General features: G+C 38.8%; 1 protein-coding gene across 4 annotated transcripts in view; it reads right to left on the reverse strand.

Annotated features, from left to right (window-relative positions):
- The window catches only part of LOC121232945 (tyrosine-protein kinase Fer-like), a 216,201-nt gene that overhangs the window by 104,679 nt on the left and 90,979 nt on the right, over positions 1 to 20,543 (reverse strand). For all 4 annotated transcript variants that reach the window (XR_005931770.1, XM_041121461.1, XM_041121462.1 and 1 more), the window contains 2 exons: positions 17,724 to 17,927; positions 14,564 to 14,686 (listed from right to left, as the gene is read on the reverse strand). Coding sequence is in view for 3 of the 4 variants with exons in the window: in XM_041121461.1 (XP_040977395.1) it covers positions 14,564 to 14,686; positions 17,724 to 17,927 (327 nt within the window). In the remaining variant the exon portion in view is untranslated. The remainder of the gene's footprint in view (positions 1 to 14,563; positions 14,687 to 17,723; positions 17,928 to 20,543) is intronic.

A 20,543-nucleotide genomic window follows, 5' to 3' on the forward strand; every position in this document is an offset into this window, starting at 1 on the left:
TTAGAAAAAGTTGCAACAATTCTATTTGTAACAGGTCTTTGAAAGAAAGCATGAATGAACATCCAATGATTTAAAAAAAATAAAAATTGAAAAATTGCTTTTATCCCACAATAAACTGTTCAGATAACTGATATGTAATCATTATATCTTCTAGTTTATTTCAGATAAATCAAGTACTGACAATAAGAAATTCAACTTTGTCATTAGCATTCCATGGAAAGATTTTAGTAACATACAAAATTACACACAGACATAGTGCTCCCCATATACATAAACCAAATGCAGCTTCAGTAATCCAAGCCCAGCCTGCAATTCTATGGAATTACTGAGGAAGTTCCCCTGATTCCTATGATGGGGATGAGAAACTAGCCACTATTTCCTCATCTACACCTTTGGCTCAGTGACTCACAACACACTCTGCTAAGAAAGCAATCTTTTTACTGCCAGTTACTGCAGTTAGTCCTTTAGCTCAAATAGGGGCAGCCTGGACTGCAAAGGAAAATTTCATGGCATCTCAAAGGGAACTGGACATTTAATATCTTGTACATCCTGTGCCAAGCAGCTCTGAGAGCTGGGCCCCATATTCAGAAGATTTTCTAATTTCCAAATGAAGCAACTCAAAAAACAGAATAGAGCATTCAGTATATGAGTTGATCTAGTACATGAATCATTTTATTTACTCTTCCACAAATAATACATTTCACTGCTGTGTGGTATAGAGAAAGACATAGCTATTATACTGCTTGCAGATATCTAGGAAGTTGATGGAAAAATACTTGGTAGTCTTGAAAGTGGAATGTTAGCATGAGTTGTTACTTGTCTGATGGCCTGTATTCATTATACTGAAGGAACTGTGCTCTATTCCAAGAACCATACACACGTATACAGCTGTATTGTGCTCACACCGTGAGTTGTCGTAACTAATGGTCTTTCATTTCTGAAACTGGCAACAAAATATTTTGCAAATGCCTGTTCAGTTACTTATATTTCAGAGAAATGTATGTTTTCAAAACATCCAGTTTTCATTTAGGACTGTGCACTGATACACTAAACCTACTTTTTATTTTAGCATATGTTCAAACCTCCAACCGTACTCATGATTATCTTGCTACAAATGAAGACATGCTGGAGAAGGTATTCAGTTTAGGCGAAATGCTATGTAATTTTAACATACAACACAGGGTTTTGGCAAAGTGCCTACAGAAATATGACCTTTACAAGACAGTAGAAATTTCACCTTTCGATTTAACTACATAGACTTATTCACATATATTTTGTGCTGACCAATTGTACATTTGACTAATCTGCATCAGTACTATTTATTACTACATTATTGCACTTACATTTTAAAGATGATCATTCTCTGTATAATTATCAAACTAATATATGAAAAAAATCCCTTCATCTCTACTTCCCAAAGACAGAGAAAACCCTTTTGTATGTAATTAGACATTAATGCAGGAAATCATCTCTCTTGTGCAACCTGTCTGTAACTAATATGCTAGGTCAAGCCATATTATCTGTCTAGAACCAGATATTATATAAATTATTTTTGCCAAAAGACTGAATCCTAACAGAAGACATTACAGCCATCATCACCACCTTTAACACATAAATTTTCAAATTTAAAATTAAATGCTGTAGAATAAATATTAATTTTTTTTAGTTATTAGTGAGACACATGACCAAAAGGGAAATGTTGATTCCCTGGGAAATAAACTAAATTAAATAAAACAAAACAAAACTCCTGTCTTGGCTGAAACCTAGATAATTAGCAGAGTACTGAATACAACCTGAGTATAGAGCCTGATCAATAACCTTTTTGCAATATAAAGCTTGAGACCATCTTAAAAGGAGCTGAAAGATGGCTGGTTTTTGGGTTGTTTTTTTTTTTAACTCTAAAAGTTCTTCTCTTCCATCAGAAGAGAGGGGCTAAAATCTTTGACAGAATGTCCCCCACAGTACCCTCCTTCACAGTGCTGCATATTTCCTTTGGGCTACATGGCCAGTAAATTCTATTGTCTAGTCATAAGGAAGGTGGAGGCTTGTATTGACTTATTTCTCTCTCTTTTTTTGAGAGGAAACCATTCAGCAGGTAATCCAGAAGTGTTCTGGTAACTGAAAGAACAGAAAGAGTACAGAAGAAATATGCTGTGCAGTGCACCTTGCTGGGAAGGTAGCTATTCATTACCTTCTTCCACATTTTTACATTTACATGAATTCAGCAGGAAAAAAAACAGGAAAGGGCAGGGGGAGATAAGTTCTACTGCAATTTCTAAGACTTTTTTCTTACATACATGGCCACAAAAAAAAAAAAAATCACATAGATCACTGCTTTTGTAAACCATGCTCAGTGCACATTCTAGAGACTCTTTGAATCCTCTATTCATCCAAACTCCTGGCATGCCACTCTCTGTCAGGCACCATCACATGAAGTTTTGTACCACACCATCATGTCTGTGTGATGGGATCCATGCATAGACATTCCCCCTTCCTTGGGGCATTAGGAGACTTCTGAGGTACATCTTGATAACCATTAATTGATTTTTCACCTATAGACAAGATTCTTGATTGAAACTGCTGCCCCACTGACCAGATACCAGAAGCAACATATTTCCTTCATCTCCTCTTTTTGATTTTGCTAAAAATAAAAAATTTTCTGTTCACTAAACCTGTAAGATTTTCTAGATATTTTCTGTTGATTGCGTGCCTTATTCAGAATCTGTTACACTATAAACACATAGAAATGGCCAAACTGAGTGCACACTTTCCTCTAGTTTAAGTTTAAAAAAACTATTTAGAAATAAAGCTTTTAAGAAAAAAACTAAAAATGACTACTTGGAAGTATTAACAAAATGCTTTTTTAACATTGAAATAAGTACCCGCAAAAGCAAAAGAATTCTAAAATGTTACTGGATTATTTTTAACCTCTTAATTTCCAGGACTCAATACTTCAGTGAATGACTTTTTGAAAATATTGACAACATGACATTTCAAAGTCTTGTTTATGAAGAAAAAAAATCTGATGCATAATCCTTCAGAGGAATAGTTAAACAAAATGGCACTATAAACTGCAGTCAAATGATCTATCAAAGGATTTGTTATCACTATATTAGTACATTAATCACTACCTGTAACCCACTCATTACATTCAGTAACTTGGTCCTGCCAGATTTTTTCACAAAGGTTTATTCAAAGTTTGATCAGCTTTGTTACTGAAGTTCATCTTTATTGATAAGGATACACAAATTGTGCTGCCTTGTTAGTATCAGTTTCACAAGGTATCAGTAAGTGAATATTAATTTAAATGGTACATAAATTAATGAGAGTTGCCTACTTATAGGAGGTTTCTATGAATAGAAATCTTTAATTACTTTTGTCGGTATACAAACTATGTCTTAAACTTAAGAGCCTCATCACATGTGTCACGGAAGACAGCTGATAAGAAGGGGACATCCAAGAAGGCTGTCAGTTCAATTGCTGATCAGGAATCCCCCAGATGCAGAAAAAGGACTAAGATCACCTCCCTTGATTATGGTGAAGGGACCTCTGGTCTGGCAGTGCAAGGTTCAGACAGTGAATACTCCATCTGGAAATAGAGGGTCCCTGCCTTCATCCAGGAGGAGGAACGGGGTGACCAGGTTTACTGGACTGTGTGTATTCGATTGCCTGGCACATCAGATCCACAGAAGTATAAGACTCTGGTGGACAGTACTGCACAGTGTACCCTAATGTCATCAGGATATAAGGATATGGAACCCATTTGGATTTCTGGAGTGACAGGGTTATCCTAACAGTTGTCTGTGTTGGAGGCTAGTATGGGGCTATGTTTTGGATTTGTGCTGAAAACAGTGTTGATAACACAGGGATGTTTTCGTTATTGCTGAGCAGTGCTTACACAGAGTCAAGGCCTTTTCTGCTTCTCACACCACCCCACCAGTGAGTAGGCTGGGGGTGTACAAGAAGTTGGGAGGGGACACAGCTGGGACAGCTGACCCCAACTGACCAAAGGGATATTCCATACCATATGACGTCATGCTCAGCATATGAAGCTGGGGGAAGAAGAAGGAAGGGGGCACGTTTAGAGTGATGGCGTCTGTCTTCCCAAGTAATGGTTACATGTGATGAAGCCCTGCTTTCCTGGAGATGGCTGAACACCTGCCTGCCGATGGGAAGTAAAGAATGAACTCCTTATTTTGCTTTGCTTATACACACAGCTTTTGCTTTACCTATCAAGCTGTCTTTATCTCAACCCACGAGTTTTCTCACTTTTACCCTTCCAATTCTCTCCCCCATCCCGCCATGGGGGGAGTGAGCGAGTGGCTGCGTGGTGCTTAGTTGGCAGCTGGGGTTAAACCACGACAAGGACCCAAAAGGGTATTGATGGGCTTTTGGTGTAGCCACTGTGAACACAGAGAAGATGATTAAACAGCTGTCTACACTGTCCGGTCTCTCGGAGGACCCCTGTTGTGGAGTTGCTACGGGTCGAAGAACAGCAGGTGCTTGATTGCTACCACGACAGTCAATACCACACCATGACAGTCAATATCACACCAACTGAGACTCCCTGGTTCCCATCAATGAGCTGAATCATCAATTGGAGAGCCAAGGAATGATCAGAAAGACTCGTTCACCCCTTAATAGTCCCATATGGCCAGTGCAGAAGTCTGATGGAGGGTGGAGGCTAACAGTAGACCGTTGTGGCATGAATGAAGTCACGCCACCACTGAGCGCTGCTGTACCAGACATGTTAGAGCTCCAATATGAACTGGAGTCAAAGGCAGCTAAGTGGTATGCTATGATCGACATTGCCAATGGATTTTTCTCAATTCCTTTGGCAGCAGAATGCAGGCCACAGTTTTCTTTCACGTGGAGAGGTGTCCAATACACCTGGAATTGATTGCCCCAGGGGTGGAAGCACAGCCCTACCATTTACCATGAACTAATCCAAGCTGCACTGGAACGGGTGATGCCCTTGACCATCTGCAATACATCGATGACATCATCGTGTGGGGCAACAAAGTGGAAGAAGTATCTGAGAAGGGAAAAAGAGTAATCCAGATTCTTCTGAAAGCCAGTTTTGCCATAAAAAAAGAGCAAGGTCAAAGGACCTGCACAGGAGATCCAGTTCTTGGCCATAAAATTTCAGGATGGATGTCATCACATCCCTATGAATGTGATCAATAAGATAACAACTGTGTCCCCACCAGCTAACAAAAAAGAAACACAAGCTTTCCTAGGGATTGTGGGTTTCTGGAAATAGGCATTCTGGGTTGTAGTCAGCTTGTGAGCCCTCTTTATCGAGTGACCCAAAAGAAGCATTTTGAGTGGGGCCCTGAGCAACAGCAAGCCTTTGAACAGATCAAACAGGAGACAGATCGTGCAGTAGCTCTTGGGCCCATCCGTACAGGATCAGCTGTGCAAAATGTGCCCTACACTGCAGCTGGGGAGCATGGCCTCACCTGGAGCCTCTGGCAGAAAACACTAGCAGAAACCCAAGGTCGACCTCTAGAGTTTTGGAGCCAGGGGTATTGAGGATCAGAAGCCAACTACATACACCCCAACTGAAAAAGAGATACTAGCAGCATATGAGGCCATTTGAGCTGCTTCAGAAGTTGTTGGTACAGAAGCACAGCTCCTCTTGGCACCGCAATTGCCTGTGCTACGCTGTATGTTCAACATAAGTGTCCCCCTACATGTTACGTAACTGATGCTACATGGAGTAAGTGGGTAGCCTTCATCATGCAATGGGCTCATGCTCGAACTGCCCAGGAATCCTGGAAGAGATTGTGGACTGGTCAGAAGGCAGAGACTTTGGAGCATCACCTGAGGAGGTGACTCATGCCCAAGAGACAACACCATATAATGACTTAAAAGAAGATGAAAGGCACTATGCTCTGTTTACCATCAGAAGTGGGAAGCTGCTATGTGGAGTCCCACATGAGAAGTCGTTGAAGTTGTTCAAGGAGAAGGCGAGTTGAGTCAGTTTGCAGAAGTGAAAGCCATCCAGCTGGCCCTAGAGATTGCTGAACAAGAAAAGTAGCCAATACTCTCTCTATTGACACATGGATGGTGCTAAACAGCCTGTGGGAGTGGCTACAGCAGTGGAAGCAGACCAATTGGCAGCGCAGAGGTAAATCTATCTGGGCTACTGCATTTTGATAGGACATCACTGCTCAGGTAGAAGACATCACTCTAAAGGTAGGTCATGTAGATACTCGCCCAAGAACCCTGCTACTGAAGAACATCAAAACAAGCAGGTACACCAGGCTGCCAGAATTAAAGTGTCTAAGGTAGCCCCAGACTGGGAGCGTAAGCGTGAGCTATTTGTAGCTTGATGGGCCCACAAAACATCGGGACATCTAGGGAGAGATGCAACATATAGATGGGCTGGTGATCAAGAGGTAGCCCTGTGGTGGTGCATTTCTTTCCCCCTCTCCAGGCTGATTTACGAACTCAGGAAGGCTCACTAGGCCTTAGCATAAGTGTAATGAGTCGGGCAGTTAAGCAACCCTTGACTGTGCCAGGAACTCTTACACAGCTAAGACGGAGATATGCTGTGCGTCTCAAGGACTCCTGCTGCCTGGCGAAGGTGGGGGGACGGGAGTAGAGATAGCCAGTTCTCATAACAACCTGCAGCCAGTTCTCTCTCATAACAACCTTCGAGACATTACAATCGTCCCCTGACAATCTTGGAGCATCCCGTATCTATGTTTTGAGTTATTCTCCAACAGTCTTGGAATTTTCCAGCACAGCTGGGATTCTAGCAATTTGTTAATGATGAAAGTCAATCATCTCCCGAACCTATAAACAGTGGTACTAAGTGAGGCCCTTTGAGCTCTCCTGGACCGTAGCAGGCTGTGACCAGCATCTCCCTCTGAGTGGGACACCTCTCAGAGCTTGCAAACTTTCCTGTTTGCGAAAATCGGAGGTCTGTTACCCAAAGCCGACATGACCTGGGCTGATTCTCTTCGCTCCTTGAGGCTTGACCCTTTGCCCATTGAGACAAATGCCGAAGCATTTGACGTGAATATTTTCACTGACCTTGAGGGGAATTTTTAACAGGTATACCTCTTTTTCTCTCTCTTTCACTCTCTTTTATTCTCTTTTACTCTCTTATATGTATTCCTCTTAGTGTCTTTATGCACGCGCGTGTACTAACCTGAATAGTCTACAGTAAGTATATTAAAAGTTATTAAGTATATTATAGCAAGTATATAAGTTATTACTTTCAAATTTATACTTAAATTTCGGTCGTGATTTTTATTCAACTGTGAATGAATTTTAGGCTGCTATTATACTCATAATCCCTTTAGATATAAACTGTTGCCCAAGTCTGGGACTAGGAGTCGATCCAGCCACACCTGGACTCCAACAGGAGTTTAGAAAGCAAGGGGGTCTTCTCTGAACCTCGTGACTCAACGGGAGGGTCTCCCTTACCCTTTCGCACATTCCCTTTTACCCTATTATGTTTTCGGTCCCTATATACATAAGTTTAGTCTGATTCTGATTTAATTTTACTGTGTGCATTTCATCCATGTACTAAGTAATAGAGTGAACCTTGCCATCGAATTCTGTGAAGTTGCACTTTTATACAAGTTTCTATTAAATAATTTTTCTATTGCTAATACAGTTGGAGGTGATCTTTTAAACAATCCAAAACCCTCATTTCTCTCTCTCTCTCTCTCTTTAAATCCCCCCGCGACAAGCCCTGACCATGAAGGCCATCACATGGCTCACCCATGAATGTGAAACATGCACCGCACTCTAGCGAGCCATGCAAGTAAAGTCTTCCTGCAATAGAGGGCGGTGGCTGTGTTTTTGATATGGCAAGGCCTGACAAATTGACTATATTGGACCACTGCCACAAACCCAAGGCAAGTGCTACATACTCACCATGGTGGAAACGACTACCAGGTGGCTGGAAACATACACTGTTGACCATGCCACTGCCCAAAACACCATCCTGGGCTGTAAAAGGCAAGTTCTATGGCAACATGGCACCGCAGAAAGAACTGAATCAGACAATGGGACTCATTTCCTCATAGACTCCTGGGCAATGAAACATGGCATGGATTGGGTGTATCACATCCCCTATCACTCACAAGCCTCCAGAAAGATTGAGAGATATAATGGACTGTTAAAGACTATGTTGAGAGCGCTGGGCAATGGGGCATGGAAGCACTGGGATATAAATTTAGCAGAAGCCACTTGGCTAGTTAACACCAGAGGATCTGCTAACCATCCCAGTACTGCCCAAACAAAACCCCTACACACTGTGGGAGGAGAGAAGGTCCCTGTAGCGTACATAGGGAAGTGGCTGGGGAAGGTGGTGTGGATTGCTCCTCCCTTGGGAAAAGGCAAGTCCATTTGTGGGTTTGTCTTCACTCAGGGCTTTGGGTGTACTTGGTGGGTAATGCGGAAGGATGGGGAGACCCGGTGTGTTCCTCAAGGAGATTTAACCTTGGGGGAAAAATAATCTGTGATGTGAGTTGTATGTTGTAGGAAGTAATGCAGCAGGAACCACTTGAACTGACAGAATGATCTTTGCAAAGAACTAGGTGAGTTCAGCAGTAACCCAAACCAAGCTGGTGTTGGCACCTAACAATCAGTCACACTGCTTCTCCTGTCCTGAGCAACCACCTTGACAGATGGGACCCAAGTCATAGCCTGTTCTTATGGGTATTTTGCAGGGGAGTGGCAGAAACCCATGAAATGGGAAAATAATATCTATCTATATGTTAAGGGACAGAGGATAGTAGTTAATGAGAATGTATAAATCCATATGTTGGGTATAAAGTATGTAGTATAAGTTGTAAGTGTTGGTAAGAGGGGATTTCAGGAATGAGAAAGAGATACAAGGGGATGGTCAGAAGATATATAAATGTATCAGTTAATGTGGGACCTCAGCATGACACAAACAGTATGGAATAAGGGTTGGAGATTGTATTGGGTCTGGCTGGGATGGAATTAACTTTCCTCATAGCAGCCCTCATAGTGCTGTGCTTTGCATTTGCAGTTAGAACAGTGATGATAACACACCAATGTTCTGGCTACTGCTGAGCAGTGCTCCCACAGCATCAAGGCTGTCTCTCCAACTCCCCCTGACCCCAGAGGCCAGTAGGCTGGGGTGGGAGGAGACATAGCTAGGACAGCTGACCCAAACTGACCAAAGCAATATTCCATACAATATGATGTCATGCTCAGCAATAAAAGCTAAGAGAAAGGAGGAGGTGGGGGGCATTCGTTATTAAGGCATTTATTTTCTGAAACAACCGCTACATGTACTGAGGCCCTACTTCCCAGGAAGTGGCTGGACATTGCCTGCTAATGGGAAGTAGAGAATAAATCTTTTTGCTTTGCTTTGCTTCCACACGCTGCCTTTGCTTGCTTTCATTAAACCGCCTTTATCTTGACCCACAAGTTTTTAATCTTATTTTCTCCCCCTGTCCTGCTGAGGAGTCGGAGTGAGAGAGCGGCTTGCTGGGCACCTGGTAGCCAGCCAATGTCAACCCACCACATGTGGTCACTGAATTACTTCTTAATCAACATTTAAATACTCTCTCAGATTCAGCTTCTTGAGAATTCAGGCACTACTACATACATTTGATACATATATTTGATGCAAGAAAAAAGCCCTGTCCTTGTAAGTTTGCAGCTGCTTCTGAGCTTATCCTTTGCTCCTCCAGAGCTGAAGTGTCAGAAGACAGTGGACTTCACCAAAGAAGTTTAATTCTTTTGTGGATTGATCTTGTAGAATAATATATCTCAGTGATGAACTGCCAAGAAAGTTAACTGCATTAGAGTGGAAGAAATCCTTAAAGAGGAATGTAGTTTTGGCAACTGCAAGATAGCTCCTGGAGATCCACACACATCTGTAACAAATGCTATATTACTGTAGATACTTATGAAAGAACTTGTTTTGTTTGATCAATAGTGGCTATTTATTTAGGAATCCAAGAGCTATTTCTGACTGAACTGCTCACTTTGAAATTATTCGCAGTGCAATGGGTATACAAATAAGCAGTATACAAATAACCACATTTACTGGTAGATTATTTTTTCAGCCATTTGATGAACTTGTGCAGATACAATGGAATACAAATATGGATAGCACACTGAGAAGAACCCCAGTTACTAATAAATAATTTCTCTTATGATCAGATACAATAACTTTTAACTTGCAAAACTCATGAAGGCTGAAAATTAAAAAGGAAAGCTCACAACACACTTTTTTCTTAATTCTGAAGTACATTTTTCCAGAACTCATTTTGATCAGATGGGAGAACAAAAAAACATAAGTCAGAAAAAAAAGTTGTTGCAAAGATCTACGACAGTTAAAACATTTTTAAAACAACTGCTCTAAACCAATTAAAAATATTTAGCTAACACACTTTCAATTTCTTATTTGGTTCAAACTGCTGGTCATGAAGCATTTAAAGTGCATTATATATTGTTTTTAGTTTACACATGGTATAAGTAGCTATTAGACACTCAAGATCATAATTCTTAATTTTTTAAAAGCAAACATACAATTTATGTGTTACAAATATACTAAAACCATAAAGTTTCCTAGCACTCAGTATTCTTTTTAGCACTAACCATCAATAATATCATAGACATCCTTTCTGTTACTTCATGTAACCTGATGAAAGTTGAAAAATTCATGAACCCTAAAGAAATTACTCTTGACTATTAACACTGAAGCACATCACCACAAAGGAAGTCATATCACCAAATATAGAACCTGTGTGATGGGATTTTATGGATGGATGATGATTATTTGCAGCACTTGGGAAAACCTGAGTAATGAAAGTACTTCATCACTACAACTGCAAGCAATTACCACCTGGTTATAAGACAGAAGACTAGCATCACCCTCAGTACTAAAATTTGCTCTAGTTTAAGTTAATACTGAAACTAACTCAATGGCCCTCAGTCCGTTTTGTAAGGAGGTTATGATATGATGGATGCATTTGTAGTGGTATGGATTTCAGACATGAAAAGACCTGCCACACAAAATCATACGTGTCTGTACAGTTTTTATGTCATATAAGGATTGGTTATCACCGAGGGATTTTAAACTATTCATAAGTGCATTTATACCTCAAAGGACATGAGCTCAAGTAAAGTAATGCAGAAATGTTCAAGAAACTGATCTGGGACCATATTTTACCAATAGTGTATGTACTAGAACAATTCTTTGACTATACATAGTTACATAAAACTATGTATAAATAAAACATAACTTTATTAAAAACAAATTACCAAAATGAAACAAAATGTTAAGAATATGAAAGTTCCTTGCATTCCAAGTAAACAACAGAGAACGAAGAAATTATGTTTTCCAGGCCCGTTTAACAAACAGAATAACTAAGAATAAATTCTGTTATCATTTAGCATGTAGTAACATACTACATTATCATTTTACATTTGTTAAAATAGGGCTGTTCTCACAGGCTTTTATACATTGAAAACTGCTTTTATACACTGAAAGCTCTGCAGTAATATGTATATTATACAAAGCCAGAAAAAAAGCCAGGAAACAGACAAAGCATTAATTTTTAAAAATAATTATAGTATTATAAAAGGAATTTGCAAACAGACATAAAAAGATTTCATTTTTGGTTTGACAGCCTTTTATCTTTAGCTTAAACAGTGTGGAATGATTGCTGGAGGTGACTTATTGATAGGGGGGTGTGTGTGTGTCCCCTTAAGGGAAGGTAAACCTCCAGGGTGGAATGCAGTGGATATGCAAGAAATCTGTTCCATAATAATTCCCTAAGCAACATAACCTGCAACCTTAGATGTTAGCGACACCAGGGGAGCATGGTATGCTGACTCTGAGAAACAACACGGAGGGTGGAGCGGAGTGGAGACGCTGCGGCCAGGCTCTGTGATATCACTGCAGGGATGGGGAACTGGAACTACTGGAACAAGAATGGAAGGTCCCTGCATTGAATCCACTGAAGCAAGGAGGTGAAACAATAGGGTTCTGTCAACGCTATGGCCTTACATCTGATTTATATCATAAGTGCCCAGTTCTGGAGTAGTGACATGCTAAATCATGTTCTCTGGGTGAACTTTGCTTATTATAATCTCATTATAATACCAAAACACACCTCCATCCCAAAGGCTACCCGCCTTCAAGGTGCAACCACCCCTCACTGAGTTTTCCCTAGCATGTACCTTTAAAAGCAAAGCGAGAGAACTTTATACCAGTCATAGTAAAGGTATGTATGACTAGAGTCACTCAAGCTCCACCTAAAAAATAAGAAAATATAAAAGGGCTTAAGAGAGGAGGAATGTTAGGGAAGATACCATCATAGACAAGTCGGGAGGACATCGCTGACTTCTGGGATCAGTCAATGGGCTGAACCTCTCTTCCCCCCCATAGGGACGCCTATTGGGTAAGATTCGAACCCTCGGTTATACCAAGCGCTTCCCCAGGAAACTTGGAAATCTCTATAGAGTTTTTCCATAATTTAGTGTGCTTGTACTCGACTGTATTATTATTTGCACGTGCTTTGCATACAGTGTATTTATCACTGGCAATCCAAAAGAACCTGTACTGTTCCTTTAATAAATTGCGCTGCTCATTAATCTAATTGTGATAGTTCATTTAACACAACCAAACTCCCTAAGTCTGGTAATTCTCGTGCATTGAACGCAGCTAAGCTGAGAGTGCAGTATGCTATTAAGTGCATCTGTCATCGTGATAGTTCAGCATATTGAATGCGACCGGACTTATAGCATTGAATTGGACATCACTCAGAATCTAAACCTAGCTGCCCCCAGCCCCTCTGACATCTGAGGATAAGCTGGAACGCAAGGGGGTTTATTTTCTGCCAAACTTCTTTACCCTTTAACGCAACAAACAGTTTATATCAAAATATAATTATTTGCATATCAAAGATAAAATCCTAAGCTTTCCCATATATTCAATAATGAACTTGAAACAATATATTATGTTCAGTAAATAAAATATCAGTTTTGCAATCAGCAAGACATTAACCAAAAATGAGTATTTGCAAAGCCCCACTCTTTAAAATTAAAAATTATATATAATAGAGAAAATATGTATCAATTAAGACCTAAAAAACCTCCCTACATTTCAACTTCAATAAATGTTGAAATTCCCCAGGAAATAAGCAGAATAAATGCACTAATAAGCAGAATAAATGCACTTCACAAATAGACCACAGTGTACAACTCATATAAGATGTAATAAATTTTCAATATCTTTATAATCAAAGCAGACAAAAAGCAAAGGTCATTCAAGTTTTGAGAGTTACCTAGAAGAAATAACTTTCATTTTTGATTTGATCAAAATTGTCCATATACATTTACTAAAGCTAGCAAGTGTCCAGAAAAACATGTTGAACATGTATGCAATATAGAGAATAAGTATATAGATGTTGAAAGCTATGAAGAAAAAAAGGCTTTCATTTTAACAGCTAACTCTTGCTCTTTTTTATTTTTCAATTATTATTAAAGCAAGCACAGGTAAGCATTAAAATACATTAATTTTGAGAATAACAGAAATATGCTTTAATTTCTTAGGATTATTAGAGGAAAAGAACTAGGATTTTGGAGAAGGAAACTAACTCTGAATTATAATGTTATGCTTTCTAAAATTTTGTAGAATGTAAAATGTGCCTTAAGTGTGCTTGAAACCAGTCAATTTTTTTTCATTAAGAACAAATGGCTAACTCATAGTTAAAACAGAAAGATTAAGTTGAAAAGAGTTGGTTTATGAATGAAATATCAACTGAGTAAATACTAACCACAAAACTACTGGAAGAATGCAAGGAGACTGTTAAGCTTTCTAAATGGTGATATATTTTAATATCCCTTTTTGTTTCTATTCTGAAAGACATTCTGAAGTGGCTTACAGATTAAAAGGTTTTATTTCAAATTTGCAATGATGCTGGTGGGACAGTACCTGTTTCCATGTCTATATCAGTACCTTATATATGAGATCTAAAACAGAGATGAAACTGTGATTTGAGAATTTTACCACTTAAAGAAAACCATTTTTATTCAGACAACTTCTTCATTACAATGTTATGGACAATGAACTAATATTTTCAGTTACATAGTCCATAGTGGAATCCAAACGGGACACTCAAAAGCAGAGAAAAGAAAAAAAAGAAGTACAAGGATGTTTTGGGAGACTCTGAATGCCATTCTTTCAGGATGGCAATTATTTATTATATAAATCAGGATGGAGTGTTATTTTAGAGGAATGCATTGGGCAGAGTAGAGAAGGCTGAAAACATTCAGAAAAAGAATGGAGATTCACAGAACAGTGAGCAAGAACAAAAAATCTTCCATGAATTTGCATGCTGAAATAAACACTAAAGAAAACTGCAGTGTCTTCTGTCTAGAAGCCAGCAACTGAGATAGTTCCAGTACTCAAATTATTGACTTAATAGCATATACAAATATTCTACAACCTACTTAATATTACCACTCGTCATCACAAGGAACATATGTTAAATGATAATACAAACCCCGAAATACTTTCAGTTTAATAGAATTCTTGGAATGCATGTGTTACCTTAACAACAGGATTCAGCAGAACAACACCTGATTTCTTTGTAATAATTTGCTTTGTTGTGTAATGATGGTCTATGAGCTGAGGAATAGTTGGAAACCCAGTTCCTTCAAAACGATACTGGTTCTGTATGGAAGTAAAAGGAAATAATTGTTTCTGTACAACCAAAATTTCAAAGAAGAAACTGTAAAAGAACATTACCAAGCTTTCATCACTAGTAACAAAATAAAGAAAAGTTTGCTTTCACAGAATTAAAACTCTATCCTAATCAATTTAATAACACTTCTACCACAATAAAAAAAAAAAGCATAGATAGTGATTCAGGTTCATTTACAAAACTGGGCAATGAAAACCTCTACCACTGCCATGCAGATTTATTTTTTTTCTAACACTTACAGTTAAATTCTTTGCAGAATGCATTATACCAAGTTTCTCTTCGTTAGAAATAAACACATCCATTTCCTGTAATGTTTTATCACTATTAGTAAAGAGAGCTTGGTCACGTCACTTATTTTTATCTTATTACTGGTTCTCTATTGTAAACATGCTTTCACAGTCTAAAATACTTGTGGTTTATTCCCCTAATATCATTCACTAATTAATACTGACTCAGCTTTGCTTGCCCAGTAACACTAGTCTCCGTTCCTTTCAAACAACCTCCTTCAAATATCTGTTCTGATGAACTTTAGCATGGTTAGGGTACTCATGTCCCGAGAGTCTGCCTAGCACAATAACCAGTACTGCATAACATTTCCTCATACCAGACCCAGCCTTGCACTCATCTGCTGCTATTTAAGCTTACTTACCTTCAGGGCAGACAACATTCTTTTATGCTGTGTATTTACATGGGATCCTGATTAAAATCACTAACAAACAACAGTTTGAAAATAGCATAGCCTCAAAGAGGAACAGTGAAAAACAGAGTAGCCCTCAGTGACAGCAATGAATTTTGATGCTTAAAACTGAAGGATGAACTGATTTATCATGCAAATACTTTTATTGGGATTAGCACTTAAAAATATTTGCAAAACTAGAAAGAATACTTATGCAATTAAAGGACTACCGTTAAAACAGGTATATATTGTACTTCTGCTCTGTAGTCTTTGACTCAGAAGAAAATTTAAGGCCAATGGGGACTAAACCTGTCAGTGATGCAAGAGTGTGATTTGACCAGTCACAGAGAGCTGATTCAACACTATTTATACCAATGTGAAAAAAAAAATTCTTACACTTTACTCTCAGCAAACTTCCCTACCAAGATGTTAATGAATCCAGTCACTCTTGTCATATGGCCATAACAATCCCACCACTTATTAAATGCTTTTTAGGGTTAATAAGCTTTTTTTAAAAAAAATTAAAGCTTTTTTTTCACAGTAAATGTAGATCATTCAACCCATAAGAGTGCATAAGGAGTCTTGCATTTCTTTAAGAAAAAAAGGTTTTAACTTCCATGATTGTCAAGAAAATCTCCCACAAATTAATCCCAAGAGCGGATGAACATAAGGTGCTATTACTAAATGTACAAGCAGAGAGATCTAGTGACCTGATAATGTTTGGATTGTGCAATATTAAACAGTATCAATCTTACATTTCTAATATAACACCTAAGAGAAAGTAGTGAAATTATGGGAATTTATTTACAGTTCTGTAAATTTTTCTTGGAAAAGTGGATATTAAAAAGTGTCAGATTACAGGTAAGGGTAGCCTCAAAGTAATACTTATAAAAAAAATCTCTATTTTAACTGACTTCAAAGCCCAGTCCCAGTCTACATTTTTTGAAGCCCCACTGGAGTATGACATACAATCATTTACACAAAATTATTTCAGTCACACTAAGCACATAACATGCATTTAATTCTGCTGAGTAAGGATCAGAGCTCCAAGGATCTTATAAGACTGTGTGTATCTAGGTATAGGTAGTTTTATTGCTCTTATTTTCTCATTCAGCACTCCGATACACCAAAATACTTTAAGGTCATAAAAATAAAATAAACTAAACACTGACTTTTTGTCAATTGTTAAATCCTAAAAGGAAAGCTGTGGGGTGAAAATTAACAAAAACCCCAGACAGACCAGTGTCCATATTGACCCTATAAAAACCTTCCAACTTCTATGAAGTTTGAACAATACCACTACTCCTCATAAAAAAAAAACAAACCAGCAACACAATACTGAATTCCCCAGGTATGCTGCATCAGCTGGGGATTTAGACCGGGAAACATAGTGTAAACATAGTTATGCTACCAAATTTGTAAATTTGTCTGTATAGTTTGACTGATGTTTGGGAGATTTTATTGTATCAGACTGAAGTATGTTTTGTCAGTATTGCTGAATCAAAACTGAGACTGATTTGCTGGTATATTGTACCTATATTCACAGAGTAAAGAACTAGAAGCATTTCTAGTAATGTTATGAGCACTATCTTATTTTGAATGAGTTTGAAATTCTGAAAGGTAAAAAGAAAAATACATATATAAATAAAACCAAGAAATGCATTAAAAATAAAAAGTAATACATTGGGTGAAAGCAAATAAATATTAATGTAGTTTAAAATGACCAGTTTTTCCTAAGTTAGAGAAACAAAGGGATCAATTTTGGTCTTTACTCAGAAGCATACATGCTATGTAATATTCACAAGCATTTTTGTTCTGCTGAACAAAACAACATCCACAAGGCTAAAAAGAACACATGTATCTCCAAAGCAGCATGGACTTCAATTCCCAGCTATATACAAAACAGCACAGAATATTTTCTCCTAAGTGAATGTTTCCATTTTTTGGGAAGATTCAATGGAATCTTTATAATCTGAATTAAAAGTAGCCTAATAAGCACCAACTGTGAAAATAGGTTTAAAAATAAATAAATGTACATGCATAAATTAGTAGTAATAAGTTCTGGATTTAAAAACATTTACAGAAATATCTTGGTTTTTCAACATAGGCTAAAAGATGTAGAATAGCCTCATACTTCATATTTTTCTTTTATTCCCAAAAATTACCTTTTCCTCCAATTTGAGCACTGATGGAAATATTTCCAACAGCTTTCATATTTTCATATAAAGGCTAAATCTATGTGTCATAGTAAATTATGTAGATCCTAAATTGTTTAGCTGAAATAATTAACTTCCTAACACTGAATATTTAGTACTATATCAGAGACGTACATCAGCATATTGTATGATAAAGTGTCTCCGTTGTCCATCTGAAAACACAGAAAGGACATATTCACCAGGTTTCCCATGGCTCTCTCGCACCAAGAAGTCTCCTTGCTGTTTTAACAGCTCCTGGGCTTCTATTCTTGGAATTGCACCATGATACCAGTCTTGCTCTGCCAATGGTTTCTCAGTAGCTGATATTACATCAAAGAACTTGGAAAAAATATCAAAGAAAAATGTTACTATAACAGTACATTTTTAGAGTTTAGTTTTCCATGAAAAGCATGATAAACAACAATAATTTCTATTTCTGTATCTAAATTGCATATTTCTATTAACAAACAAAATTAAGGCTATTTATTTACACTAAAGGCATACTGATCACCTTTTTTTCTATTGCTTAAAAAAATACTGACCAAGCTATCAGCCTTTCTCACACATTCTGACATGCTATTAACAACAGTTCAAAATTAAGCATGTCTTTATCCAGAGACAAATTTCTGCAACATAAGAACGTAAGAAATTGAGTTTTCAAAAGTATTTGTATTGGCTAAATTATTTTCATAGAATTTAAAAATCCCATTCCAAATCAATTAATAATTCTAAGAGCCATTTTCTTCCTAGCATTTACACCATAACAGAGAATAGGCACTTGGGCATATTGTGCTTATGAACTTACATACAGTTTCTGAAGGCACAAAGATTCTAAGATACTATTTTCATTGCTTATAAATGGAAGGTAATGAGTTTTAACCTATAACCTCACATATTAAACAAGCTTACATTGTTTAAGAAAACACTTAGAAAAACATTTTTTTTCGATGACTACTTCAGATTTATTTGTTATGACTAGACTGAGAAGCCCTTCCTTAGGCTCTATGTCATTCAAAATCATGCCAGAACTCATACAAATTCTCACTGCTAGAGTGATAAATCTCTGAATAAAATAATAGACTCCATATTGCATCATGAGTTGAAAACATATCTGAACATGTCCCAGAAAAACCTATTGAACTGCATTTTAGATAACAGAATGAAAACTGAATCGTCAATAAAGCCCTATCAAACAGATACAAATGAAACCTACAATTCCGAATGGATCTCAGCTACTGATCTACCCAGATGAAACAAGGTTTTTCTTCTTCATATCATCAAGGATGATATTTCTGCCATATAGGATTGGGAAAGAGAACAGAAACATCCCACTGATGCATGCAAGAGAAAAATTTGACACAATGTAAATCTGGGCAGACTAGAGGCCACCTGCACATTTAAGGTCTCCCTGAGGAGTTGTTCAGGTTAAGATGACTTATCTAACAAAAAATAACACTAGGAAGAACTTCAAACGCTCAGAGAAGGAACAAGTAGAGCCCAGAAAGGAAGCCCACACAGGACTTCAGAGGGTTGTGATCAGTGGCACAAAGTGCAGTTGGAGGCAAGTCGCTAGTGGTGTACCCCAGGGTTTGATACTGAGGCCAATACTGTTTAACCTCTTCATTAGTGACCTGTACGCTGGGACAGAGTGCACCCTCAGCAAGTTTGTAAACAATGCAAAGCTGGGAGGAGTGGCTGATACACCAGATGGTTGTGATGCCATTCAGAAGGACCTGGACAGGCTGGAGAAATGGACAGAGAAGAATCTCATACAGTTCAACAAGGGGAAGTGCAAAGTCCTGCACCTGGGGAGGAATAACCCCAGGCACCAGTACAGGCTGGGGGCTGACTGGCTGGAAAGCAGCTCTGCAGAGAAGCACCTTCCCCCCAAGAAGAGGGTCCCAGTGGACACCAAGCTGACCATGAGCCAGTAATGCACCCTTGCAGCAAAGAAGGCCAACAGCCTCCTGGCCTGGATTAGGAAGAGCGTTACCAGCAGGTTGAGGGAGGTGATCCTTCCTCTCTACCCAGCACTGTTGAGGCCACACCTGGAGTCCTGTGTCCAGTTCTGGGCTCCCAAGTACAAGAGAGACATGGACATACTGGAGAGAGTCCAGCGAACAGCCACAAAGATGATTAAGGGATTGGAGCATCTTTCATATGAGAAGTGGCTGAGCTGTGACAGTTTAGCATGGAGAAGAGAAGGCTCAGAGGGGGAATTTTATCACTGTGTATAAATACCAGATGGGAGGGAATGAAGAACTCTTCTCAGTAGTGCCCAGTAACAGGACGAGAGTCAATGAGCACAAATTTAAACAAATGAAATTCCATCTGAACACAAGAAAACACATTTTTAGCGTGAGAGTGGTCAAATACTGGAACAGGTTGCCAGAGAGGTGTGGTGGGTTGACCCTGGCTGGGCGCCAGGTGCCCACCAAAGCCGATCTATCACTCCCCCTTCTCAGCTGGACAGGGGAGAGAAAATATAACAAAAGGCTCATGGGTCAAGATAAGGACAGTTTAATAAAGTGAAAGCAAAGAAAAACCAATGATGTTATTCTCTACTTCCCATCAGCAGGCGATGTCTGGCCACTTTCTGGGAAGCAGGGCTTCAGTACGCGTGGTGGTTGCTCCGGAAGACAAAAAATGCCCCCCTTCCGTCTCCCTTTACTTAGCTTTTAGATCTGAGCTGACGTCATATGGTATGGAATATCTGTTTGGTTAGTTTAGGTCAGCTGTCCTGGTTATGTCCCCTCCCAAGATCTTGCCCAGCCCCATCCTGCCATTGAGGGGGTCAAAAATGTTGGAGAGACAGCCTTGATGCTGTGCCAGCGCTGCTCAGCAGTAGCCAAAACACTGGTGTGTTATCAACACCTTTCTAGCTACTGATGCAGAGAACAGCGCTATGAGGGCTGCTATGGGGACAATTAACTCCATCTCAGCCAGACCCAATAC

This window comes from Aquila chrysaetos, assembly GCF_900496995.4.
Source record: "Aquila chrysaetos chrysaetos chromosome W unlocalized genomic scaffold, bAquChr1.4 W_unloc_2, whole genome shotgun sequence".
NCBI lineage: Eukaryota > Metazoa > Chordata > Aves > Accipitriformes > Accipitridae > Aquila > Aquila chrysaetos.